The following is a 27,296-nucleotide window of genomic DNA, read 5'->3' as shown; positions in this document are numbered from 1 at the left end:
TATGTGTCTGTAGGATCCCCTCTGAGCCTTCTCCTCTCCAGCCTAAACAGGCCCAGCCCTCTCAGCCTTTCCTCCTGTGAGTGATGCCCCAGCCCTCACTCATCCTTGTGTCCCAAGCTTGGTCTCTCCACTGCTGTTCCATCTCTCTCTTGTACTGGGGAGGTCAGAAATGGGTCCAGCACTTCAGGTGTGGTTTCACCAGCTGAGCAGCGGGAAGGATCACCTCCCTCACCCTGCTGGCAGTACTTAATGCAGCTGAAGGCACCATTCACCTTCTTCACAGCAGAGTCATCTTTCTGGTTCATGTTCACCTTGGTGCCCACCAGGACTCCCAGTTCCTTTTGTGCCAAGCTGTGTTCCAGCTGGTTGGCACCCATCAGCTATTTTGTCTTAACATCTGTCCCCTTTAGGTGTTTGTTCTTAAATTTTGTAATCTTGGCAAAGAATGTACAACTCTTTAATTGCAGGATGCCAAATTGCTTGCTGAAAGTACTTTTTATTCTTATTGATATATTAGTCTTTTTATGAGATACTTAATGTATTTTGCCATGCAGATTTTCTGAAACTTAATTGTGCAATCTGTAGTAAGTTTTTAGTGCAAAAAAACTTACCAGTCATTGTAAATTCAATGAATCTGAATTTACAGCAGTTATGCTTTCAATAGGCTTAAAGCAGCTGTGTGTGTGAAAGTAGTTTGCTTTAGGAATGGGTTTGAACTTTCTTTAAAAAAATGTCTATAACCCTGGCTGTGTAGAAGAATACCTCTCTGTGCTGAGGGCTCCATTGTTTAAAGTTCATTGACATAACAATCCTCTCCTATTGATCTTGGTTGTCATTTTATTCTAGTATGCATATCTAATACTCTGAATAGTTGCTTATATATTATATATGCAGGTACAACTCCAGGATCACAATTTAATTGAATTAGCAGTCGTGGATAAAGATACTTAAAAAATTAAAAAAAAAAAAAAAAAAAAAAAAAGCTCGCGTTCATGAATCAGGAAGGTAGCAAAGGTTGGCCTTGCTTGAGAATATTTTTATAGGGAATAGAGAATGGTGACCTAAATGGCAGGAGAGTGGAATGGAATTATAAAATTGAGAAGTTTCTCACAGTTTGGCTTTGGACAACTTTGGAAAGGTATTTGTATCTCTCTCTGCCTTATTTATCTCACCTCTTAATTGCACATTATATCTCTCTACCAATAAATATATATTAATATATATTACAGAAATTAAATTGTGGTGGTTGTTGATTTACTAGTGGTCTGTGGTTCAGTTTCTCTGCAGAAATGCTTCCAGATTGATTTGCATGAGTACCTGTAGCATGAAGACCACACACTGTTCCTCAAGAGGTAGAAAAACACTGAATTTGGAGTCCTGACAAGGTGCTTCCGTATGTTTAGGAACAGCATAATGTCAAAAAGAGCAAGAAAGGATGTTCCTGGAGAACTGTGGATACTGCCAGCGGGTACAAGGTGTTAGTAGGCAATGAGCTGAACTTCTGTCCTGAAGTTCAGTGTCATTAGTTCAGTAATGGCTGGAGTTGGCAAACAGGTTATTTTGACCTGTGTGTTCCCCATGCCCATCTTCAAACAGCTACATTGTGCTTGACTGGCACTATGGTTCCAAGAGCTGGAATACATTAAATTCTGGGCTAGTAGCCCTGCTGTTTTCAAGATGATGTAGTTTGAAAGACAAATTGACCATCAGCCTCAAATTTGACAGAAAGTCTCTGCCTCAGGTTGAAACTTAACCCACTAATTGTGAAGACAGTCTTTTTCTGGCTTGTGGAGTGATAATTAAAATCCTGTTTGTAATGAAAACTCAAATGCCATACGAAATATGAAACAGTTCTTTACCCTGCCAGGCTTTCTACTGAATGGTCTTGTTCCAGTTCTTATGTCCCACATCACCCAATAATCTTTAGATATGAGAAGAAAAAATTCTTTTCAACTCCAGTCCTGTGAAGTGAGATTTATTTGAATGAGCCAGGATCTTTCAGTTGCATACTCCAAGTGTGCTGCATATTTAGCATGGAAATCAATGAATATGAGGGTATGAGAGAGAGATGCACTAAAATAATAAAGACATCATCTTGGACTGTGTATAAGTATATAAAGTACTAAAATTAATTTCAATAAATTAGGTGTTATATATTAAAAGAATTAATCTTTTAAAATGCTGGTACAACTAGTCTGTGTTATTATGCTGATATTGGTTTAATTCCATTTATTCTTGGTGAGCTCATCATTCTGAATTTGCATATGAGTTTCAAATGATTAAAAATCTTTATACCAGTCCAAAATTACACAATAAAGCATATTACAGCTGTTCTTTAATTATAAAGGATGGTGAGCACACATTTCATCCCTGAAAGCCATATAGTTCTATTAAACTGTTTGTGTGGTTTGATTATTCATGACTGTGAGTTTCATTCATTATCTTAACAAATTAAAATTTTATGGTTTACCACTGTATCCTAAAAATAGAAAAATGGACCAAAGCCTGTACCATTTATACAGGCAAAACTATTCCTGCCTGAGAAGGAATTGCAAAGGCCAATATAAATATAAAGCAATTAAAATCAGTCTGTGAAAACAGCCATGACTACTGAAGAGAGAGGAATATGTTATTTGGTGTTAATTGTTTGCCCCGAGTCTCCGAATGAGTTAAAATGAACATAATTAAAAAGGAGGCTAAATGTCAAGGAAAAATTTCCTAAGCAGTTATTCCAAAGCTTGCTGCTGGCTTCAGGCAGAGATGGGGGCAGTCTTTATCACCTGAGATACCTAAAACTGTGAAACTAAAACTTGATTATTAAAAATGCCAGCAGATAGTTCTCAGACAGATGTCTTTCCTGTCCTTCCCTGTTTTCAGTATCTCTGTTGTCTTAAGAATGAAGTGGCCCCATGAGGCTGAGCAAGAGCCACCAGTCATTATTCAAATGTAACTTAATTACAGAGTTATCTGTGTTCTCTAAGTTACCATTTGTTTAACAGCTGAATTGCAGTACCAGCTGTATCCTTGCTATTCCAGGCACACTAGGTTGCAAACCTGGGACAAGGTCAGAGTGTTTTAGCCTCTCCTGTTTCGACTGGGAAAATCTAGCAGACTTTAAGGGTGCCTGCTGGCACTGTATTTCTGTTTTGTATTGCATATGTTTAAAAATAAAGGCAGGCCCCTCTTGTAGTGAACTGTCAAAGCTAATATAGAGGTTTAATGATCTAAAAAAATCTAAGGGTTAATAATAAAGGATAAAATTCAGTCTTTATAAAAGTTGATGTAAAACTGAAGTGGTAGGCAGACGGGAGGGTTTGCTGGAGTTTTTTAGAGAGAAAGAGATTTTTTCATCTGTTCTCATCCAAAGTAGTTGTCTTTGCTTTCAGGGTTTATTTGAAATAGTGGGATGAATCCTTTTGCAGCAGGGACACTGTATGCATAGTGCTGTCAGTGCCGTCCCTTTCTTGCTATCTCTGTCTTGTGGAAGCGAGGCTTAGGCTGGAGTAGGAGATGAGAAGAGGCTGTATTTTAAATATAACGAATGCCTCAGTTGTCTGGGTGCATTTTTCTGGTGTTTTTATGTTGAAGAAAAATACTATGATGTGGAAAACAAAGCTGAAATGCTCTGGAAGCAATGGAGTCAGCTTTCAAGGTACAATTTTAATTCAGGGAGCTTGAGACCTCTGTGATCCTTTCTTGTTAGTACACGCTTTTCCTACTTATTGGTCTCCTAGTCAGTGGAAACTAAAGATAAGAAATGTATAATTTTTTTGCATGAAAAAGAATGCAGTAATGGCTTGATGAATAGACACTTCTACAATAAAACTCTTCTGTCTCATTGAAACTGTAGACTGCTAGCTGTTACATGACACTGCACAGGTTTCCTTTTAGTATTATCACACAGTGACTTAAATGTGGTAGGACATTAGAAAAGATTGAATTAATTTAATTTTACTTTTTCACAGGGTTCTGAAGCCATTGTGTTTTATTTTGAGATAAATTATCCTATTTATCTTGTCTGCATAAATACCTGTATGAATAATGCAAGAAGCTGCTAAAAGTAAAAATTACAGACCTGTCCTTAAAGGACAGGATTAATATCTTGCAAGATCTTTTATGAAACCAAGTGGTGCCTTTATTCTCCAATACAAAAATGTGCTATTTATGGGCATTTGCAAAGCCACTATAGTGGAGTGTTGCACGTCCATTAACAGTTTTCTACTAAAGGCAGTCAAATGACTGAGTAGGGTAAAAGCAGGCAACAGGATGGTTTGTATGAGATCTCCTTTTACATGGATGTTATAGCAAGGCTTGAATGAAAAAAACTACAAAACAATGTCATGGTAGTAAGAGCAGCCGTGTCTTAGAGCAAGAAAAGAAAAATACCACCCTTAATGCAAAGGTAGTGCAGATACTTAGCCAGAGACTGCAGAGGAAAATTAAAATTATGAAACTTTCCACTTCCCAAGAAAACATTAAATGGGCAGTTTCTCACAAGCACTTTGTTTTAGACTATCTAAATACTAACACAGACCTGCAGAAAGCCCATACAAAACTGCCCATCCCGCTGCCAGGAGCATCGAGGGCAAGCAACACTTGCAGCATGGCAACACAGCCAAAAGATGCCCACCAATTATTTCTTCTGGCCTGTGTGAAGTGACAGAATTTCTGATTAGGTTTTAATGTGCTCCTTTGAAAAAAGATTAGAATTTCTACACTGTTTTCACTCACAGGTCAAAACTTTACACTTCCATTTCAGCTTAACATAACTTTAAAAAGAAAGTACATATAGCACATTTTGGTAAGCATCTGCACACACAAAAATAGTGTGTATATCAAATTCTATAGCAAAACCCCAAACCAGACTTGGATAGAAAGACTTCTATCCTGAGGCAAATATGCAAATATGGTGCTAGAATCTAAAGATGGAAAAGCAGTGATGAAGAGAAGTGAATTGATTCTTATTCCCTGAATTGGCTCTTATCTGTATCAACATTTCTCTGTGCAGAAGAAATGCTCAAAAAAAGTGTTTTGAAAAGACATAGGATGTCCTGCTGGAAATGGTCTATTAACTGAACTAAATAATGTCATGGTGTATGACACACCATTTTATGAAGCTGTTATTTGCTTTTCCCTCTTGGTGTTCTGAGCATCATAAATCTCAGTTTCTAAAACATCCACAAGATTTTCCTATTCCTGCAGACCTGTGTTTATACACATGCTACAAACAACACACAGGATCATAGGAGAAGCTTGTAGAGCTCATCATGGTATTTCCAACCCTTTTAGTGTTCATGTGTACCATTTCAAGAAACAGTAATGTGTTAGATAAGCAGAGATGCTGTTAAGGGTTTTCCTTGTTGATACGGCTCTTCATGCACATCATATCACATGGTGCTGCTGCTGATGTGCTCCCAAAGGAATCCTAACCTGCTGCAGAAGCAGAGGGAGAATTGATTCCCCATTCTCCTTCCTGCACCATCCTCCCAGCCTGTATCCAGCACCTGCATGCAGGAGAAGGCTGGGCTGGGGAACAAGGAGGAATGCTGAGCTTAACCTAAAGGGGAGAGGTAGTGGTGGGAAGTAGAGCTTGAAGAGTTTTTTACTAGCTGCTTCCACACCAGTGGTGTGTGACGTGGCATATTTGCCCAAAAAGCCTACATAGCTTCTCTTGTCCTTTGCCCACTGCCCCAGCATGTGTAGGACAATGCTGGCATAGCTCCAGTGGTTTAAGGAGATTGAGGAAGTAAAGGAAGAACCTGTAAAACTGAAAGCAAGTCTTTTTTACCTAGCTCTGCTGGTTGAAGAAATTGGTTAGCATCTCCCTACGCATCAGGGAGCAAAAGCTGTAACAAGTATGGTACTGCCACAGTAAAGTCATCTAGTCTTGAAGGAGTTCTGTGTATTATTTTACTTTTTGACATCATGTACAGGCATAACCTAACAGCTCTTCTTCTGTTGAAGTCTTCTGCTTAGTTTTGGTACCCTGGCAGACAGGCTTTCTGAAAAGTAGACTGCTAGTCAGTTAGTGTCCTTTGCCATGAACCTAAATCATATACTCTTGAATGGGCTTAAGCTTAGAAATGAACTTTAGGAAATCTCTATTAATTTTTAAAATTAAAAATGTAAAATTGAACAGATTGAAGTCCAGTACAGGACTGACACAAGAAAGCAATCTTTAAAAACAGAAACATTCTCCAACCCAACACTGGGAAAGAAAGGAAAGTAAGAAGAAGGATTCATTTGCAATTAACCTGCAGTAGCAAAGTCATTCACTTTCCAAATAGGATTAAACCTGTTTCATCAGCCATGACATGTGAAAAGATCATGGTTATAAATTCCATTTGCTGTAATGAATTGAAAGTGTCTGAGTTTGCAAGCAGCACTCACCGTTGATGGACAGCTACATTCGTGCAGTGTTTTAACACTAAAATTAACTTTCACAAAGTACAAAGTACAGAAAAGGTGACAGCAGTGACAGATCGTAAAGCATTTAAAAATTGACTTTATTGTTAGATGGGAGCTGAATAAAGCTAGAAATAAATAGCATTTATGATCCTGTTATGTAGATAACTTGGTTCATGCTTGAGTGAGGGCAAACACGAATCTTGGAAAACAGCGTTTTTTAGGTTTTTCAGCTATATTTCAACAAGAATAAGTATTGTTACTGAAATGAGGAAAAATCAAACTTCTCCATGGTATTGCTTGTAAGATGTAAGACAATGGGATTGTGTTGAAGGATACTTCATTCAAATCGATTTCCACGTACATCAACATGACTCCAGTGCAGTCCATGAAACCATATTGGTGTATGTATTTTGGAAATTGAGATAAAAGCTACATTCTGTGGTTAGTTAATCACCTTGCATCAGTCTTGCATCAGGATCATGAGACACTTGTCCTTGATGCTTGTGGAGCTAAATGTTGTTTCCAAACCTATTTTCACCCAGATTTTTTGGTTTTGTATGCACAGTTTTATGCACATTTTAAGTGTGCCAAGAAAAAAATTCTCAGTGGGTGAAAGTGGGAATTATTTGGGAATAATTTGAGCCTTCTTTTAATTGATAAGTTACCCAGCTGAAAACTGTCCAAAATTAAAAGAAAAAAAAAAGCTTGAGCTGAATAGAGGAATGAAAATATAATGACTTCTTAAATTACCACAAGGTTAGCATATAATTAATTTGCTAATTTTAATTACAACCCTACAAAATGTGCTGAAAAATGCTCAAAGGGGAGAAGCAGCCAGGTGCCAGCCATGATTAGCCAAGGTTACTGGCAATTACGAAGTCTCTATTAAACATGTTACAGAAATTTGAGAAACCCCTTTCTAAAACCAGCACATTTATTGAACCTCAGCAGGGTATTCATCATGCTGTATCTTTCCATTGCTACAGACTTGCTGCCATTTGCCTCACTCTTTTCCAGCTAAACGTTTTATTGCAGCTGAAACATGGACTGCTTTTTCTGTTTGTCACACGCAGTTACACTTGTACTGGGTATCTATTTTGATCATATAAACAAAAGAGATTAACCAGTGTTTGTGAAATGTTCTGAACACCTTCAATTCCAGATAGCTTCCAATATTGCAGCTGAATGCTGGAAACACAAATCCTGAAGAAAATGCCTTTTCTTTCCAAGGTGTCCTGGCACAGGCAGTTTGTAAAGCAGGAATATTGCTGAAACTGCCTTTTCAGTGGACAACCTGTTCTGCAACGCTTTAAATGCACAGACAAATGTAATTTATGAGTTAAAAAAGCAAACAAAAAATCCAAAACACAAAAAACCTAACAAGGAACAAAAAATCTGCATGTTTGCTTTGCATTTTCAGCAAATCATGGTGTAAAAGAATGTCTTGTCTGTAATAGATGACATGATGTATTATTGTTATTTTTTATTGTTGTTCTGTGAGTCATGTTTTAAATGTCTGTTGTTTGGAACGGTAATAAACCTTGATCCATCTATTAAAAGAAATCTTTAAAAAAACTCCAAACCAGTAAGATTTAAAAAAAAAAAATCAAACCTACAGTATTGGTGTCAAAGGAAATTAATTTCCTGGCTGGCTTGTGTTTTTCTCTGAGGCAGATATTGATGAGTGTGCAGAGGGGATCATTGAGTGTCACAACCATTCACGCTGTGTTAACCTCCCAGGGTGGTACCACTGTCAGTGCAGAAGCGGTTTCCATGACAATGGAAGCTACTCTCCTTCCGGGGAGTCCTGTGTTGGTAAGCAATGATCAGCAGAGCCTTTTTTTTCCATCCTTGTGCATGGTGTTCCCAAGTGACTGGGGAGTTCCTGAGCAATGTCTCAGGCCAGAATGGGGTGCACCGAGGGTGTCTGTCTGTCTGTCAACACCCCAAGCCATGCAGGGTGCTGGCCCCGGGTCCTGAGGGCTTCCCACAGGAGGGGCATCCAAAGCGTGACCCACTGCACTGCTCCCATTATCAGAGCAAGTAGCTGTGAAACCTTGCTCTGATAAGGGTTGAAGTGAAAGTGGGCTTGCTGGGGAGCATAATTGCCCACAAAAGGGGAAGAGGTAGTTTTCCAATTCAAGGTTTCAGCAGAGTGATAGAGCAACATATCTGTGGTATGTCTGTGTTGCTTTGGTTTGCTTTTTTCAGCATCTGTTTTCCATTTTTCAGCATCTTCATCATTAATTTTTTAGAATTATGCAAATAACATCAAATTCTCTATGCACCATATTTGCAGAATAAGCTCCCAAGAGCATGAGCAGAGAGGGATTTTTAATGAGTGCAAAGGAGTTTGTCAGTTGTTGCTATGGGAGGACAAAGGATGAGGCTCCATGAGGAGTTAATGCTGGCTCCTGCAGTCTGTGTGCCCTCACTGGCTGTAGGGCTCTGGGTGCCACTACAGCAAGCAAGCAGCAATAAAACCATGGTGAAGATGCTAATTCTGCCTTTCCCCTGCCTTACAGTTTTTCCATCTTTTCAGTTATTTGCCTTATACATAATTTTTATGTGGTATTTTATCAGGTGAGTTTAAAACTCTTTAGAAGGGATCCAGTTTTAACTTCTGTGAGGTACAGATCAACTTGCTCCTAGTGTTATTATGTCCTTTCTCTGGCATTTCACTTACTTCATCTCTAGTCAGTTATATGAGTTTCTATAAAAGCTCTTCTCCTCCTTTTGTGGTTTTTTTTTTTTTTATTTTTTTTGGGTTTTTTTTAATGCTGTAAATTTCATTTGTCATGTCCATAACTTCAAAGGCTGTTTGTTTTCTATTATTTAAAATCTATAATTAAAATAAAAATTTGTAACAAAAATATATACATTTACTTAGGAAAAACATTCCCATCTTTTATGAATTCTGGCTATTAGAAGACCTTGTGATAAGGTAGGGTCATAATTTAAAAATGCAGAGGAATGATAATGATTTTCAAAGCAATATTTTGTAGATTGTCCAGCTAAGTTAGCTTTTTACATACTGTCCTAAGCTGATGGGGAACTCAATAAAATCACAGCAGTGAACTTCTTCAGGGGGTGTCTGTGTAAAAAATGGCAAATTTTACAGCATTTCATGATTCCATAGATAAAATAGGTGAAAGTAAAGTATTTCTATATGAATTCTTAAATGTTAAGAGTCCTCCTCTGGTTTATTTGAATGTTGTAAAATGAGTGATGAATGGAGCAATGTTGAAAATACCTTTTTTGTGAGAAGTCAAAGCAACATGACATAACCTTCAGAAAGTCCTGAGGCAACTGGGGATAAGAGGCATTTCTACCATTTCTGGTGCTGACTTGTACCACTCACATGGGGAGCCCCATCCCTCCTACCTCCTGTAGCTGATTTGGGAAGCAGAAGATCAAGAGCCAGGCTGATGTCAGGAGAAGATAGACACGTAGGCAAGACCCTGGATGACCCCCAGGTAGGCTCAGCTCTGGGAAGGTCAGTATTGCTTGCACTGAATCACTGTTGAAGGATTGGGCGCTGCAAAAAGAAGCCCCAAATATTCTGTATTCTGATGGAGACCGGAGGAATAAGATTTCATGAAAACACACTGCCCTCATTTTGACCGGCACAGCATGCTGGAAGTCTGTGAGGTGAGGTGCTCCTCTTGCCATATGCAAGTTGTAAACAGAATGTGAAATTAGTGGGGTTATTTGAATGAAATAGCTTCTCTGAACCATCTGCTGCAGGGTACCAGTGAGGAAGAGAAATAAACCTGTTTGCTTCACCAGTATAATGAAATAAAAGAATTAAAAATTTGATTGGAAGATTCTGCTAACCCATATTTCAAACTATGATGTTTTTTCAAAATGCAACCAAGAACTGGGTACAACAACAGAGAGAGAACACTGCACCTTCTAGCTAATATGTCACATTACAGAATTTGTTTGCACGGTGGAACATTCAGAGTCAGAAGCAGTGTCTTTTACTCTGTTTCAGATAAAAGAGGGTTCATGTGCTTAGCAACAGTATTTTTTCCTGGTCTTTTGTATACTGAATTTGTGTACATGAGGTGGGTATGAGCCATAGTCTTTCAGTGTGTTTTGAAACATTTCTTCTTCCTCCCTGAAAGACAAACGTGGAGAACAATAAACAGACTAAAAACATACGTAAAATAAGATTAAACCCTTTCCTACAAAATAATAACAATAAATATTACTACTAATAACAAAGAAAAGAAGATCACAAGACAGTGGGAGGGAGTACTCATCTCTGACAGATTGCCCAAAGCCCAGACAGCCAGTTGCTTTTGTTGGATACATTTATGTACACATTGGTTAACCCCTTTTCCCTCCATTTTTAGGTAGGTGTTATGGAGCTGAGTCATTGCTTGCACTGTCTCTGCAGTGCTTGCAAAACATTAAGAAAAATAGCATCTATTTGGGAAGTGTGATACCTCACTGCTTCTAAAAGCTAAATTCTCTTTGACAAAGAGAAAAGAGTGAAATTTGTTACCTGGTGAGGGACAATTATGTAAATCAGCAGATGTGGCAAGGAAGGTCATAATATTGCACCAGAGCTTGGATAATAAGGATGTGTGGCTTAGCCAGGCCCCTTCAAGATTGGGAAAATTCTTTTATTGCTCAAAATATCAAACAAAGACCGCTTTTATCAGGGATGTCAGCTTCATATAGTGATGGTGAGTGGGCTCAAATTAAGAGAATGTAATTTGATTTCCCACAGTAGTGTTTTTATGAACCCCCGGTCTTTCACAATGTGTTATTAAGAATACTGCTTGCAGACAAAAGACAATTGCTGTACAAAGTTGCTTCCAAAGTTTGCCTGGTAATTAAAACCTGTAGGCTACAGCTGCTGTGTTGTTTGGTTGGGTTTTTTTTTAATTTTGTAATAGGAGCTTTGCTGCAATCTGAGGTAAAGAAACAATAAAATTTCATAGAGAACGATGAGCTGTCATGTGATACAGTATTTGTGACTATCTACTGATTAAAAAAAACAAAAACCCAAAGCAAATTTTACTTTTCAATCTCCATCTCTAAGTGAGATGCTTCCAGTCTGTAAAGTACTGTTCAGTGGAGTGCTGATTTACTGATTCTATTTTTTTCATAATGATTTGTGCTTCTTGGTCCCTACACTGGGACTTGCATGCACAGAAGGAGCAACCACCAAGGCAGCAGTGCCTGTCAGGTTTTGTTTATTTTTTTTTCTTTAAGAACCGCTACAAATTTTGTAGGGAAGCTTAACATGGATTCTCCTCCCACCAAATTCCCACAGGATTCACCATTTATTTCAGCCTGAAAGGTAGTGTAGCTAGACCTCACTGCAGGATTAGAGTTGCTGGTTTGGGGAAATGAGATCTGGGAAAAGGTAGGACTCAAGAGCTCATGAAAGAAAACTCCACAGGTATTAGTCCCCCACAAAAGCTGGCTGCAGCAGTGCTTGCAGGTCAAATCTGAATGGATTTTAAATCTGTTCCTGAAGCTTTCATGTATTGCATGGTGTGCTGCAGTGGTGTCTCTTACCTAGATTAGAAAGTAAAAGCAAAGGAGGTTAGATTTTGTTTATTTTTCCCCTTTTCTGTGTTACACAAAAAGGAAAAGACCCATCCTTCGAAAATCTTCCCATATGCCTGAGAATTACTTTCCTATCTGTTGGTAGGGAAATGCTATGTAAGCAGAAAGGTTTGCATGTGGTACAGAGTATCCAAGACCAACTAGAACCTGCTATTTTACAGATTTCTTCTGTTCTGCTTATAGAATTTCTTAAAGCTCACAGTATCAGAGTTGGTGTCAGTGGATTTTATCCTGTAAAATAAAGGTTATCTTACTTACTTTCCATCTAGTAAATTCTAATTTTTGTATTCTGACAGAAAAGTGTGTTACATGTCTTCAAGGTAATTGTGTTTAGTCATTTCTATATTTTTAGAAAGCTTAAGTAAATTCTTTCTTCAGAATCTAATTTGTTATGCACTGTTCTTTAATAGACCATTATGGCTCTATAGAATAAAAGTACTATCATAAAATATTTTCTGGCTAAAAAATGAATATATTTGGTGATATTTTTTCAAGGACAACTCCAAATAACTTTGATCTAGAAAGAAGGCAAAAAATCATTAAGTGACAAGTTGTCTGTGAAAAATGATTTGTCAAAACAGTGTTTAGTTAACTTGTACATACATTGGTTTGGGAGCCCAGCTTATATTTTTCATGTTAACAATATACTGTAATGGTTTAATGTACCATAACAGTTAAAATTAGCACATTAGTAGGATTCTTTCTTCTACAACAGCTTATCATGATGATACAGAGCACCACACTGCATGGCTTGCTTGCATGCATTTATTAAGGTGCTATGGAAAAGTCTTAGAATTAAAAGACTTTCAAGATAGGCTTGAAAACTAAGAAATGAAGTAGCTAGGGATTGATTTAAAATTTCAGTGAAACCAAGTTAATGAACTTGTGTTGATATGTACAGTCATGCTTGTCTTCTACCTGATTCAAATGCAGTGGCTGTGGGACCTCTCATAATATCTGAGGCAAATTAGTTCTCATTACAGCCAAAAAGGATGGAAAAGGAAATTGCATCTCAGGGGATTATTTGCTTCCATTTTGATTCTGTTTTCTTGTCTGCCCACATTACTGAGCTATCCATGTACTTTGAGAGTATATTGAAAATGAGCACCTCAGGTGGTTTTGTTTTCTTTCTTTTTCATCCACAAAATGTGACTGATTGCTAAAATGCATATGGTCGGGTACTTGTGGCCGTGCATTTGTTTATAGAAGCACTGACTGGAGAGTTTGGAGAGTGAAGATCTTGATCAGTTGTGTGAGGGTCTTGGCAGCAATCCCTTTGCTGCTGCTGTGTTGTTGATAGAAAATTGCGTAAAGCTTTGCAGTACAAGCACATTTCTGTTCAATATGGGTGTTTCCATTATAGCCTCACTTCTTGAAAAGGAACTGCCTGGAGAGGGGAAGGAAAGCTCTGCCACTTTTATTGGGGTTAATTAGTAGTTTTTGCCACAGAGAATCTCAGTATAATGAATAAAATTGCAAAATTCTAGTTCAAGTATGAAAATAAGATTATTTCCATAGGTTGACAGGATACATGAAAGAATTAATCCCTCCAAACATAAAGACAGATGTTTTGTTCTTGTCCTCTATATATAGGGAAAGAATAAGGAGTCTCCTTGCTATTTCCAGTGTTCTTCAAAGTTGCTTGATTCATAAATTAATATTTTATCTCCTTCCTACTTTGTGTTGGTATAATTGGAAACGAGATTTGTCTGCAGTTTTGCCTTGCCCATCTGTAAATGTTCCAGTTTTGGGCCTGCATCTTCTGAGAACAGTTGTGGGAAAGCAAATGAAACCTGATGGGATGTGGAGAATTTCAGCTAAGCAAGGATTTGAATGCTACAAAAATAAGCTAAATACAAAAGTCTTGTCATAGTTTTCACATTCACTAAATTATTGTTTTGGACAACTGAACTAGGCTAACATTTCAATACCTAAGTTGACACATTGATTCCAGTTGTTAAAGAGAAATTTCACACTAAATACAAGTACTTTCTGTCATGCTTTGCATGGCCATCTACATGCTGATCTCACACTGATATGGCCTTTTGATCTTCATTAAAATAAAATATGTTCTGCACCAAACCGAGTGCTAACCATGTGGGAGCATTTGGCTGGGGTCTTCTTCCTTCCCCATGCCCTCAGTCTGGTTTAAGGCTGAAGGAGTAACAGGTAGAAAAACATGTTATGCTTGTAAATTTTTTCCCTCAATTTACTAGGAACATTGTGTATTTGTTCTGACTTCAGAAAATGCAATCAGTGATGACAAAAAAACTGCCAACGGGATATTCTCAAAAAGCGAGTTCTGTTAAAAGCTCCACTGAAAATGAGTGCAGTGTCCAAAACTTTTATATCTGATTAATGACTAAAGCTTTTAAATAATAAATGCCACAAAAGAATAATAAACTATTATTTGCATTAAGAACCAAAAAGCGCGTAGCATTTAGGAATTTATGTTCATGCTTTGCTCAATTCTTCATCAAGAATCACCCATTTACCAGTTTGGGCTGCTCTTAATAGGGACATCCTTTTTATGTGTGCTAAATGGAGAACAGCAGCAGAGGTACATAAATAGGGGGTTCTTCCCTTCTGCATACACATAAGAGATTAAGTTGGTTTTGTGTGAACAGGTCTTTACTACTGAAAACTTGAATAATGTTAGTTTCTATAATTGCTAACATCTGGCTTTCCATAAATCTCTTAAATTACATGGAAACAGAATTAGATTTCAGTGTCATAAGTAAAGCAATTAAATGCAACTCTGTAGGCAATATGGCTTTATATTCATCTGGGAAATCCTTTTCGTTTTGAACTGTGAAAGCTACTCTTCTAATCTGCACTGTTATTCTACTACATCCTATACAGATTATAGTCAAGGAGCTCTTAATGTGGTAGGGAAGATGATCTTGATGATGCTTGTTGAAAGGCAAAGTGAATACTTCATTTATACCTTTGTTTTCAACAAAAAATACAAGTCAAAATCTATTGAAAGGAAAATGGGATATCTTTGAGAATGTTTTAAGTTTTACAGTAGCTGTTTGAATATAATTCATTTGATACCAGTTCATTCATAGTTCTCTTTATGTCAGTCTTCATGCTTTTTACTTCCTGCAGTACTCTGGCACTTGTTAAACAATGAAATACAAGTTCTAATTTCTCTTAGTGCTGCATCTTTTTCACCACCAGTAACGAATATTTCAAGTACTTAGTTCTGGCTAAGTTGTGCACTAGAGCAACAATGTTCTTTTCTGGCAATTAAGACTTTCAGGACAGCAAAATGCACCATTTTTAGACAAGTCTGAGTGATGAGCAATTGAATCATGCTGTCAGGCCACTGGGAACATTTCTTGCAAAGGACTGGCCCACAGGTTAGGCCAGGAATGCAGCTCTGTGAAGGCAGTGAAATTGCCTCCAGCTTCCCTTTGGATCTATAAGCACAATGAGGAACAGTCATTTTCTGGCAGCCCAAAGCTTTGACTCAGTTGTGCAGACTGATTTTCACATTTAATCAAATCCAAGGGCATGACCACATTTCCACTTGTTCCTGGAGTATTTGTGAATTGAAATCAGGAATTGTACTACCCAGACCAGAGTGAATTTAGTGATATGATTGTTGTAAAGAGTTTCCTTCAGCAGAATAAGAGAATTCTTAGTCTTTTAAAGACAGGACTTCATTTTGAGGTGATGAATTCTGAACCTGTGGCACTTGTCCTAAAAGTAAGGCCACTGGACATCACATCCTACCTAAATTAGACTTTAGGTCACTTTTGTTTGTAAATTCTTTTGACTTTGTAGAGAGAAGTTAGAAGTACTGTTGGGTAATACTGAACAGTTAAAATTTCACCCTAGCAATAAGGTAATTTCAAATTGTAAATATGGTGGTTCTTCATTGTAATTTCTGAATTTATCTAATGCTATTCTGGAACTATCATGACAGAAACCATCACATACTTCTAAAGGATTTTATTTTTCACCCTTCCTTCCACTGTTGATTACAGTTTTCATTGTTTGTGTTGGAACAAAAGAGACCCACCAGTTTACTGGTATTTCATCTGGACAATTTGTCAATATATTGTTTAACAAAGTCAAAGTTATTGTCTGAAAGAAACACCAATTTTCAACAATGTGCTTAAAAATCTAATAGCTTTCATTGCAAGAAAAAGAACACTGCATGAACTCCCTAGATAAATTCATATTACATAATTATATTTTACCCTCCAAGAGCAAATTTATTAGGATTCTCTGGTGTATAATGATTTTCTCTTGTCACCTAGTCTTTGTGTCATTGCTAAATCATACTGCATATCTTTAAGTCTTTTTTTTTTTTTTTTGTCTGTAAGGTGCCTCTGAGTTCTTTTTTTTTTTTTTTTTTTTTTTTTTTTTTCTTTTTTTCTTTCCAATTCACTTACACCTTCCAGCAATGGGAAAAGAATGCAACTGACTGCTTTTAGTATGGAGAATGTTGCTTGTGCTAGGAAATTATAAAAAATAATGCACTTCTATTTTGATGTAAAACCCAGAACAGAGACTGGTCTAGTTAACAGAAAGTCACTCTGCTTGCTAGTTTCCAGTCACTGGGAAATGAATATGCACCTTTATCTGAAGGTTCAAATTTGTCACTGATATATGGTTCCACTAAGGTACCTCAGACTCAGCATTTACAATTCAGCCTGATGGAGATCATTTAAAAATTCTTTGTGGAATCAAACTAAATGCTGAAGAATAACCTAAAAACCATCAGTGCTTTAAGTCTACCAAGTAAATATGGATGATATAAAAAGGAATGCACCCTCATCCACCAACAAGGCAGAATAAGCAATAATTTCTTAATTCAGAAATAAAACTTACCCCATGAAAAATGTGCCCAAAGCTTTTATAAATCTGCTGTTTTGCAGATATCGATGAGTGTGCCTTAAAGATCCACACCTGTTGGAATGATTCAGCCTGCGTGAACCTGGCAGGAGGGTTTGACTGCCTGTGTCCATCTGGGCCATCTTGCACTGGAGACTGTCCCCATGAAGGTGGCTTCAAGCGGAACGGGCAGGTGTGGACCCTGAGAGAGGACAGATGCTCCGTTTGTTCCTGCAAGGTGAGATCCAGCTGGCCTGGGGTTCAGGAGTCCTTTAATTCTCTGGGCTCATGTCAGAAACCCAATATTGCAGTGCTACTGTTGTTGGCAGAAATATTAGCCTAAGCCCAAGGCAAAAGGTAAGCTGTGCTGTGGACACTGAAGCTGGAATGAGGATATTCTTCTGGGAAGGCATTTATTTTCTTGATTTGCACAACCACACATTTAACTGAATAATGGCTAGCCCTGCTGAGCTTTTACTATGTCACCCTGTGGGCCAGAGCATTTCAGAGTGTGCCTTAAAGAGAGTCTTGCATTACCCTTTAACACAATGTGTAGGTTCCAGCATGCTTACTGGAAATGCTGAAAACTGATTTTAATTTCTCTTTTGTGTGAATATGCATTTCTCAGCACTGTAGTCAGCCCACTTCCTGTTGGCTGTGTTTCCCTTTGCCTGGAATACATTTGAATTTACTGGGTGAGAAGAAAGGTGGGAGCATGAGTCAAAGGTCAGAAGACCCAGCAGCAGGCACTTCATTTCCTCAAAGTGAAGAAGCTTTTTCCTTGGCTGTGTTGGCAAGTCTCCCACATGCACAGTGCAGCTCTCTCTGCTTGTTTGGATAAGCCAAGTCTGGTACCAGTGGAGGTACCTTAAAGAGCTAACATTTACATCAGGGTGGAGGTTTTTTGTTGTTGGTTTGTTTTTTTTTTTTTTTCCCTGGACATTACCTGTTTTAAAAATTGTTTCTTCATATCGTAACCAAGTTAGAAGAACATTTGGCTCTGCTTTCTTGATTTTTTGCTAGTTAACAGAGGAATGGTCTCTTTGAAATCAGAAGAATTTTAGAAACACCCTCATCTGAGAATTGTTTGGTCTTTTATGGTCACTTTGACCTGATTTGTTCATAGTATGGTAAAGCTGTCCAAAGGCACAGCAGAGCACTTTAGGCCCATATGTGAGTACAGGTAAAACTAGGTTTTGGCCTCTGTGAGAAGCTGAAGATGGAGCATGGGAATTGGCCTATCAGTCTCCATACCTCAATGCTTGGGAGCCAGAAAAGCAGAGGGGAACCAAGGGAAGGAGGTGTTTTGAAGTTGCAAGAAGCTGAAAGCCTCATCCTTTCTGTTTTGCAGTGGTGTAGCAGAAGGGAAGATTAAGACTTCAGAGTGAATACAACCTAGAAAGTACACTGCTGGTTTGGGCTTGGTAGGGAATATGTTCTTGTGAGTTGCTATATTTTTTACTTCAAGTAGCCTCAAGCTCCCTAAAACCCCTCCTTTCAGAAACTGAAGTGTACAACTTTACTGAATATATATCAAGCTTTTATGGTAATCTTGGGGAGCTGGCAAGCTTATGAAAGGATTTCCAGTCAGTAAACTAAGCAGTTTAATATATGTGAAGACATCTGGTCTGCCTTTGCAGAATTATAACTATTAGTATTCACATTTTAGATTGCTTGCAATTTGTGTTATTTACCATTTCTCACTGCATGTCTATCTTATGTTAAATGTTCTTACTAGTGTATGAAAGTACAGAAATGATTAACTAGTACATAGTTTAAACTGAGCCTGACACTGTTGTTATGACTCTTACTATGTGTCTTCCTCACTTTACTTTTTCCCTCTGTGAATTAACATTTGCATTTAATTTCATTCCACTAGCTGCCTGTTTCAAGAGCGAATTCTTGTCTACAGATTAAGGACAGGAAGAGCTCCTTATATATCACATCAAGGGCAGAATGTAAAGTCTTCACTCAGTGTTTAATGAAATACATTTTTATACATCCTGATAGCTTCCATTATACCAGACTATACAAACCTCTCCCTTTCATGCAGTTGCATGGAAAACTGCCTCTGCTTGATCTTTTGCAGCCTGCTCAGTTTGCAGTGAGGAAAAGAGCAGAATGTAATTAAACCATTCTTCATACTACTTACTCAAACTTCGCAATGCTCCAACTTACTTGTTTTATCCAGGAGGCAAATCAGCATTTCAGTTTTGAAATAAAATTGGCTTTTCTTTTGCTATTGTTACTCCGGCAAAGAACAGGTGGATATATTCTGTGCATTGGCTGAACCACATAGTTACCATCTTTAAAATATTTTAACTTACAATCTGATACAAAGGAAATTAAATACATTAACCTTACTTAATGAACTGCAAAGCTATTTGTGAAGAAGAATACTATGGAATAAGGGAAATTATATTGCTTCATTTATATAATGAAGCAAAGTGTCATTATTGAAGCAGAGGCTGTTTTAGTGTTTCGCTGGACCCAGTGTCTTCAAACCATTCTTGTTCATCTAAATGTACATCAAGTTTACAAAATCATAAATTCTCAAAACTATAAATTAACATTGTTCCTTTAGTACACTTGACATGTCTTGTATAGGTATCTTTCTGAACTATTGTGTATTTAATAGAGCATCACATTTAAGGCTGGTAGGATTTGGAGTGGGAAGCTATTGTGCTCTCATGAAAAAAGCAAAGCCTGGCTGTGCAGTCTGGGCAGGCTATGTCTGGGCTTTCAAGTCTGCCTCCTGGTTGAGGCAGCCCTCCCTTGCCTGTATTAAAAAGGCCTGGGACATACACAGCACTGAGCAGGGGGAGCTGCCAAGTTGATGTGTGTTCCTGAGGGTGAGAACCATTTGCTGGTTTGGTTTTTGCAGGGTCTGATTCCTTTCCGAGCTGGCTTTGAGGCTCTGTGAAAACTTGGACCAGCCTTAACAGCTATTCTCTTCTGTGTCAGTTTTTTCTTTGATAAGAACAATTTTATGGGCATACCTCTGATGCTTTTGAAGAATGTAGGACTGATTCAGTGAGTAAGGTGGGAAGGAAGAGGTAGTAATAAGATGCTATATGTTATTACTCTCCTAAAGAAAATAAGATTTTCTATATATATTTCTCAATTTTCTATGTATTTCTCAGGGCTACTGCTGAGCTGCAAAGATGCACATGAGATAGTGTAGCTTATGAGGCTTTGTGCCACTGCAGTATAGGGATAAAAATGTTTTTTGAAATGTACAGAGTTAATGAGGTTGTGCACAAAACACAGGTGCTTAGAGACTAAACAGAGTAGCAGTGTATTATGATTACCAAAAATTTTCTGGCAAAATCATCAGTTTTTCTTCAATGTTCTGAAATATGGAGAGTAAAGGCAACGTAGAACATGCTCAGGGATACACAGAATTACCAGCAGTGTCGCCAGCCAAAAGGGGAATTTTGAAAACTGATCTTGAAAGCTTAGAAACTGAATTGCATTTAAGCAGATGTGCTGTTGTTAGGCATTATTAATCAGCACAGAAGAGGAGAGAGAATGCCACGGTCAAGGTTCCCTGGATTGGTGCTGGTCATCCTGACAGAACTGCTGGGCTAAGCTGGCTTTTGATGTGCAACTGGACCTGGCCAAACACATGGCTAAGGAAATGGGCTACTGCCATTTTTCCTTGTGATTTACTCAGACTACTGAGCAAGGAGATAAAGATTGTTTAACCCTCCTCCCACAGCTAAAGTGGCAATCTAGCCACTAGTACTGAATACTTATCTTAGTTTGATACAATGCTGAACAAAGCTTGTAGAGTAATATATGCCCTGCAGTTGCATATATAAAAGCTGTTCAGACCCTTGTTAACCTGGTATGTTTTCTACTTTCTCATAATTTTGTGTTGTATTCAGCTTTGCTTGTTAGGCATAAGAAATAATGATAATTAATTTTACAATAGCAAGGAATATTCTAATCCGTTCAAAACCATGATGAAATGCAGCAGTGACGCTGAACTGACATGGCATTGTGATTCCCTGATGCTGATTTTGTACATGTTGCATTGTGGACAAAACTGGCTTTGCTTTAAAACAGCAAACATCAGATCAAAAAGCAGTCAGCCCCCATGCTACAAGGTGAGCAGCCTGGTCTAGTAGAAGGTGTCTCTGCCCGTGGCAGGGGAGGTTAGAACAAGATGAGCTTTAGTGTCGCTTCTAACTCAAACCATTCTGTGATCCTTTCCTGTGCTTATGGCTGTTTTGTCTGCCTGTGGAAAAGATATCCTGGGCTGCACTCACTCTTATTAGAAATAAATTTTTTTCAAGGATCAGAGGAGGTAAATTCCATTGCATTGAAAGGTGTTCTTATATTTGGTGGCAATGAAATTTTCTTCCTTACATCAGATAATAGACTCAGAACAAAATTCCCGTGAGGCTAGGAAAAACTGCAATGAAATGAATGGAGTTGCTTTAGGAATTGTATAGTTGTGAGTCAAAGCAGAATACAGCTTTATCCAGGCCCTCTGTAATACATGCACTGAATTACAATGAATGATAAGTTATTTTATCTTTAAGCTAGTGTAATGTAGGTCCAGATGTGGGACAGATAGAGAGGTCAGAATAAAGAACAATTAGTGCTACTGTGATTGTGCTATATTTTGCCCTGATTAAGTTAAAGGGATCACCTTTATTCAACTTATTTTCCTCACAGTGGTACATTCAGTCAAAATAGTGCTAAATAAATATTGTATGTATTAGAGTGGCAACTGCTTGAAGAGTTTTTGATGTAACCAATGAGATATGAAATTGCTTCACTGTATTTCACTGAGATACTGACTGCTTTTAAATTCAGTTGGCTGAAGACAGGAAAACAGTGTTGTCAGATTCAGACAGAATTGGATCCATGCACCGACAGAAACTGGGATAGTACTGGTATTTGTTGTATTATGACAGGCGAGATCCACTCCTTATTGGCATGGAATACACTAAGAAATTAATATTTCCTGATAAGCCAAAGATGTGCCCTTTGCTGTACACCCCCCGTGCCCTTACCTGGGTTGCTGTCTGGCAGTTTGTGGTTGATGTCAGGGCAATGTGTGCTCACAGGACGGGAGGATTTTCTGCCGGAGAACAGCCTGTGACTGCAGGAACCCCAGCGCCGACCTCTTCTGCTGCCCGGAGTGCGACACTCGTGTCACCAGCCAGTGCCTCGACCAGACGGGGCACAAGCTCTACCGCAGCGGGGACAACTGGACCTACAGCTGCCAGCAGTGCCGTTGCCTGGTATGAGCAAAGCACTTTGGATAGGAGTAAGAATAATAAGGATTATGACTTTTAGCAAAACAGACCTGGAGGCAGGCTCATGGCTCTTTCTTCACCCACTTTTCAGACGGGGGGTGATGAAAAAGCACTTAGAGAGCCCCAGAGAACTGAAAGCTACACCATCAGTTTTCACCTTACTGCTGAATAAGCAGGTCTAATGAGAAAAATTGAAAGCTTGGCAAAAGCTTGGAAACCTCGACACTATATTAATTTTAGCATTAGCCTACTTTTGAGAACTTTTATGAGATTGTCTGGTATTTTATGACTTTTTCAAACCTTTTACGCATGTGACGGAGTTAGTGTGAGAAGTTTCAGTTTTTAATTACATCTGGTGGGCCTGTCTTGTCAAAAGGATTTATTTATTTATTTATTTATTTATTTATTTGAATTCTGCAAATCTGAAAACATGGAGTGCCAGTGCCACTGTATAAATTAGAAAAAATTAACCAAATAAGGATAAAGAAGACTGAAATTACTAGAAAAACATACAGAATAACAATCACTTATTTTCTTATTAGACACTATAGATTATTCCCTCAAAGCTTTAGGTTTTCCATAGATATGCTAATTATTGAATTGATGAAGTTCATTTAAATTATCAGTTTTCCATTTATAGCTGTCTGTATAACACAGTCTTTATATATGTTACTAATCAAGAGGTGTCTGAGAATCAGGAAGGAAATTGCATTCAAAGCTGAGTTACTGTCATGAGGCAATTATCCATAATGCACGGAGTAAATATTGAGGTTGTGGCTTGCAGTTTCTTGCCTAATTTTATGATTGGGATAACATCCAAAGCTGTAAGACAGTGATGTCCCAAATCAATATTGCATGTAAGGTTCTGTGCAGTGTGTGATGTTCTCAGCACCTGAAGTGTTCACAGAGCAGTATAGAGCAAGTTACTGAAGACCTTTGCAAGTTAAATTTAGACACACAGAGAAATACTGTGCAGAAGTGACCTGATGTTTTTGTCTTCTCTATGTCTCTATCTACTAAACTGTTTCAAGTTTTTTTCAAATAAAAATAGTAAGAAAATTAAAAATAAATAAATGATGGAATAAAATTAGTCAGGGGAACACAAATGGTATTGCTCTAACGATTCCTTTAGGAGCTGACAATAAAGTTGATATTGGTGATTGCTGCTTAGGTCGATGTTCAGTGCTTCTCCAATGTACTAACCTACATCTATCTGCAGTGTTAATTTTCGATTTAAACGCTTGCTGTGATCCTGCAGAGATCTTTATGTGACCAGGAGTAGAAAGAGTGCATGAGTCTGCAAGGCAATCACAGCAAAAATTAGAGCTTGTAGAAAATATTAGTACCCAGTATTTAACCCTGCCTTCAAAAACCCCAAAGAACTCAAGTTCTCCTGCTACAATGATGAGTGTTGTTGTTTAGTCAGGAATCAACCAAATGATAATCTGCTACATTTAGGAAACTTCAGCTCAGTATTCAAACATGTTTTTGTGTGATCAAACTGAGGTCTGAACCATTCAGTTTATTGCAATTTTGGCAAAACAATGCTTTCTCATTGAAAAGGGTAAAAATTTTCTTGTTGGTTCATAAATGGCAAGTACAATGACACTTGCTTCAATATTTATAGGAAGGAGAGGTGGATTGTTGGCCTCTTCAGTGCCCAACCCTGAACTGCGAGTACACAGCCATCTCAGAAGGAGAGTGCTGCCCTCACTGTGTCAGTGACCCCTGTCTGGCTGACAACATCACCTATGATATCAGGAAAACCTGTCCAGATGGCTTTGGAATCACAAGGCTTAGTGGTGCTGTATGGACAATGGTGGGATCTCCTTGTACAACCTGCAAATGCAAGGTACGATGGGCCAGGTGGAATGGTCATGGAATGTACCTGATAAAATTGGGGACCTTTTCTTCCCCTGGTAGCTCACCTTAAGATCTTGGGGAAGTAAATGAGACCTGAGAGCCAACAGAAAACCCATGTGTTTTCTGTCTGGCAGAGTATAAGCAAAACGATTCTTTCCTTGTTGAAAATGTTGAGCAGATATGTTACTATCCTAGCACAACTTTCAGACATTCCCTTGAAGTGCCCTTCAGGCATTCTCAGGATGAGTCAAGAGTAACATTTCAATAATTACCTAGTGTGGATGTTCATGAAAATGTGTATTACAGAGCTGGTAAGCTGAACTAAAAACACTACTATAAAAGTTTCACCAGCAAGTACACAAGTTAAAAGGCATTGCAGCTCCGAGATAAAGGCACTCCCACAGTAATGACGGGAAGGGAATGTCACAGTTTCTGTTCCCTGATCTCATCAAGATGTATTTAATCCAATGGCTCTCATGCAGGAGTGCAGTCTGTTTCCCTTGCTTTGTGTAGTGATGACCCCACTGTGCTAATATCAAAATTATGAAAATGTTGGTTTGGGTTATATAAAATGTTCTTCTGTTCACTCTAGGAGAGAAAGCTATTGCCGCAGGGCTTTAAATTATTGAAGGTAGCATTTCTGCCATTCTTTTGAGGTTTTTTTTTCTGTAGATTTGTGATGGATTAAAAAAATAAAAGTAAAAAAAAAAAGCTCATTTAGGCTCTTAGTAGTTGCTGTACTTTTTTATTACATAAGATAGCGTTAAAAATGACTGTATTAAATTCTAAAGCTGTATGGTGTTTATGTTGCCCTCATCCCCTCCATATCTGCCATGAGCCAAGAACCTGACCTGTCTTCTAATTTTAGACAAGCAGAAAGCTTCCCTGTGTGGATCACATCAAAATTCTCTCCATTAACTTCCTGCATGAGAGAAAAATCCAGTCATCTGTTTGCCATTGCTGTGCTGTATTTTATTATGGGGACCACACCCAGGTTTCAAGTTCCTGTGGTAGTTCAAGCCAATTCAGTGCTATTTGCCAAAGTTGGCCTCCTCAAAGAGCCACTGTTGGGAGCAATGCCAACACCCTGGGTGCTAGGGGCAGGTGTTTTTAGGTGGTAGATGTGTTCAGGGATGCACCTATGTCTGCATGCCACCAGCCCTTTGCTCCCTGTGACTTGTTCTGCTTGTTTGTCCGTGCAGAATGGGAATGTCTGCTGCTCGGTGGATTTAGAGTGTCTCAACAATAACTGACCTGGGCAGACTGGACTGTGCCAAGGGAGGAAAACTGCTGGAGTTAACACCTGAAGGAAGCCGTGTGCATTGGCATTTTATACAACAGACAATTACCAAAGTCTCCGAACGAGGAAGATGTTTGGGAGTTGCCTTTGGGAGCTGTCACTATGCTCATCCTTGCTAGCCTTGTCCCGGTGACTTCCAGTACAGCGCATAGAAATTAATGGTTGCTACAAGTTTTCAGTGTTGTAAATTACACACCTTTCCTGTCAAGAAATTTGCAAATATGTTTAAATCATTTCATGGGTAAACTAATGCTGTATTTTTTGTTTTAATTTGTGTATTGACAACATGGATAGAATTCAGCTCTTCTTATTTTGAATCTAGATTTTACAAATAAGACAGCCTGTTGTGATTTTGTCCCATGATATCACATACTTGGTTCCAAGGTCCCTGTTAGATGTATTTATGAAAACATGTATGTATGTACAGTCAGATTGCATAATACTTATATTTCACAGCTGTCCAACATTTTAAAGCATTTAAAGGTATGGACAGAATGAAAGGAATCAAAATAAGTCTGTCTTAAGCTATAAAATTGAATGCCATGAACTGAATGAAATGGCAGAATAAGCACTTTCTTCTTCAAACATGCAGAGCAGCAACAAGACTTCTATAGTGAGAAATGGAACTAAAACCCCATCCCACTGCCAATTCAACACATATTCAAGAAGGAATCACCAGTCATTATCAGCATTGTGTTGAGTATAATTCCTCTGGATTATACAGTGCTAAAACAGTCAGAGACCCTTAAGATTGTATAGTTTGAGTAGGTTAGAATTTGCTTGCATTTGTAACATCATTGATGAGTTCAGAATTTTTCCTCTTTTCTGTTTACGGTAATAATGATGTCTGTCATCCTCAGTTCCTGCTGCCATAGTGACAAAGTGCAGAGGCACCTGTTCCAGCAACAGGAGACCTTAATGCTTGGTAACTTCCATCACCAACAGCTCAGAAACAGATTTTATCTTTTCATATTTTATAACATTCAAAAATACTTAAATTTACTGTGTTGTTGAGGACCTAAGTTTAGACAGGAATTTAAATCAAGACTCTTAGCCCTATATGGAGGTTAGAGCCTAGATTCTCTCCAGCTAATGTCTGGTTTTTTTTCAAGAGGCTAGAAAGTTTGTGGCATTAGAACAAGGATATGTTTCTGTGGCGATGCATCTACAGCTTAAATGTCACATTTTTAATGTGCTGTTGTGTTTTGTTCTGCTCATTTGTCTAGTGATTTTTTTCTTTTTGTTTATTTAATTAAACACATTGAATATATGGAAAAGATTGCAGAAATAACTATAGTGGCTACAGTTTGGAAAGTCTACATTTGTGAGTTTTTCATAGTTTCATGAAGAAAATGTGAAACTGATCAATAAGAAAGAAGTGTGACTATACAGTGAAAATATTAGTTGTTAAATGAAGTACTATTACGTTTATAAGGGGACAGTGGCAAAGAATATAAAATTACTTTCAGTCATTCAGATAACTTTATTCTAATTTTTAACCAGGTTTTGTTTTAGTTAACAGCTTTGTGTGGTAAAGTTAAATTTATTTTCTTAAAAGGCCCCATCATTTTCAGCTAATAATGTATTGACTCTATTTGCATTGCCCTGATGATTGTATAATAAGGGAAAGAGTTGTGTTTTATATGAAACTCAAAGGATGTTTGTAAATCATAATGTCAGCTCATTTTGTATATCACATTGTAAAACCCAATGGTAATTCAGTTGGATAAGACACCCAGTGGGCTGAGATATGAAGGGGAATGATTTAAAATTTGTGGGCATCTAAATAAACTCCTATATACATATTGCTTTCCCTTAGTTTTATTAGCAGGATTCTAAAACACCGATCAATGTCCATTCCAGCTTGAGCTCATGTTGTTGCAAAAAAGGAGAAAAAGTGTTTGCCCAGAGGTGTAGCATCAGAGTGGTAAGAAATATGTCATTTATACTCAGGCAGAATCATATATTCCAGTCTGTCATATTGAATTTCTGAAGCTCTGTAAATGGATTAAAGG

The 27,296-nt window shown here is 38.0% G+C and overlaps 1 protein-coding gene across 2 annotated transcripts in view; it reads left to right on the top strand.

Annotated features, from left to right (window-relative positions):
* NELL1 (neural EGFL like 1) overlaps positions 1 to 27,089 on the top strand; it is a 291,050-nt gene extending 263,961 nt beyond the window's left edge. Inside the window, exons 16-20 of one of the 2 annotated variants that reach the window (XM_053944628.1) lie at positions 8,083 to 8,223; positions 16,890 to 17,083; positions 21,927 to 22,103; positions 23,746 to 23,970; positions 25,184 to 27,089. In XM_053944628.1, coding sequence (XP_053800603.1) covers positions 8,083 to 8,223; positions 16,890 to 17,083; positions 21,927 to 22,103; positions 23,746 to 23,970; positions 25,184 to 25,234 — 788 coding nt within the window. In that variant the 3' untranslated portion in view covers positions 25,235 to 27,089. The remainder of the gene's footprint in view (positions 1 to 8,082; positions 8,224 to 16,889; positions 17,084 to 21,926; positions 22,104 to 23,745; positions 23,971 to 25,183) is intronic. The other variant, XM_053944627.1, reaches the window with a different exon arrangement.
* Positions 27,090 to 27,296: the final 207 nt, after the last annotated feature.

Source organism: Vidua chalybeata, chromosome 6 (genome assembly GCF_026979565.1).
Source record: "Vidua chalybeata isolate OUT-0048 chromosome 6, bVidCha1 merged haplotype, whole genome shotgun sequence".
In the NCBI taxonomy this organism is placed as follows: Eukaryota; Metazoa; Chordata; class Aves; order Passeriformes; family Viduidae; genus Vidua; species Vidua chalybeata.
The sequence above is the reverse complement of the archived record's forward strand: the minus strand, read 5'-3'. Positions and strand labels throughout refer to the sequence as shown.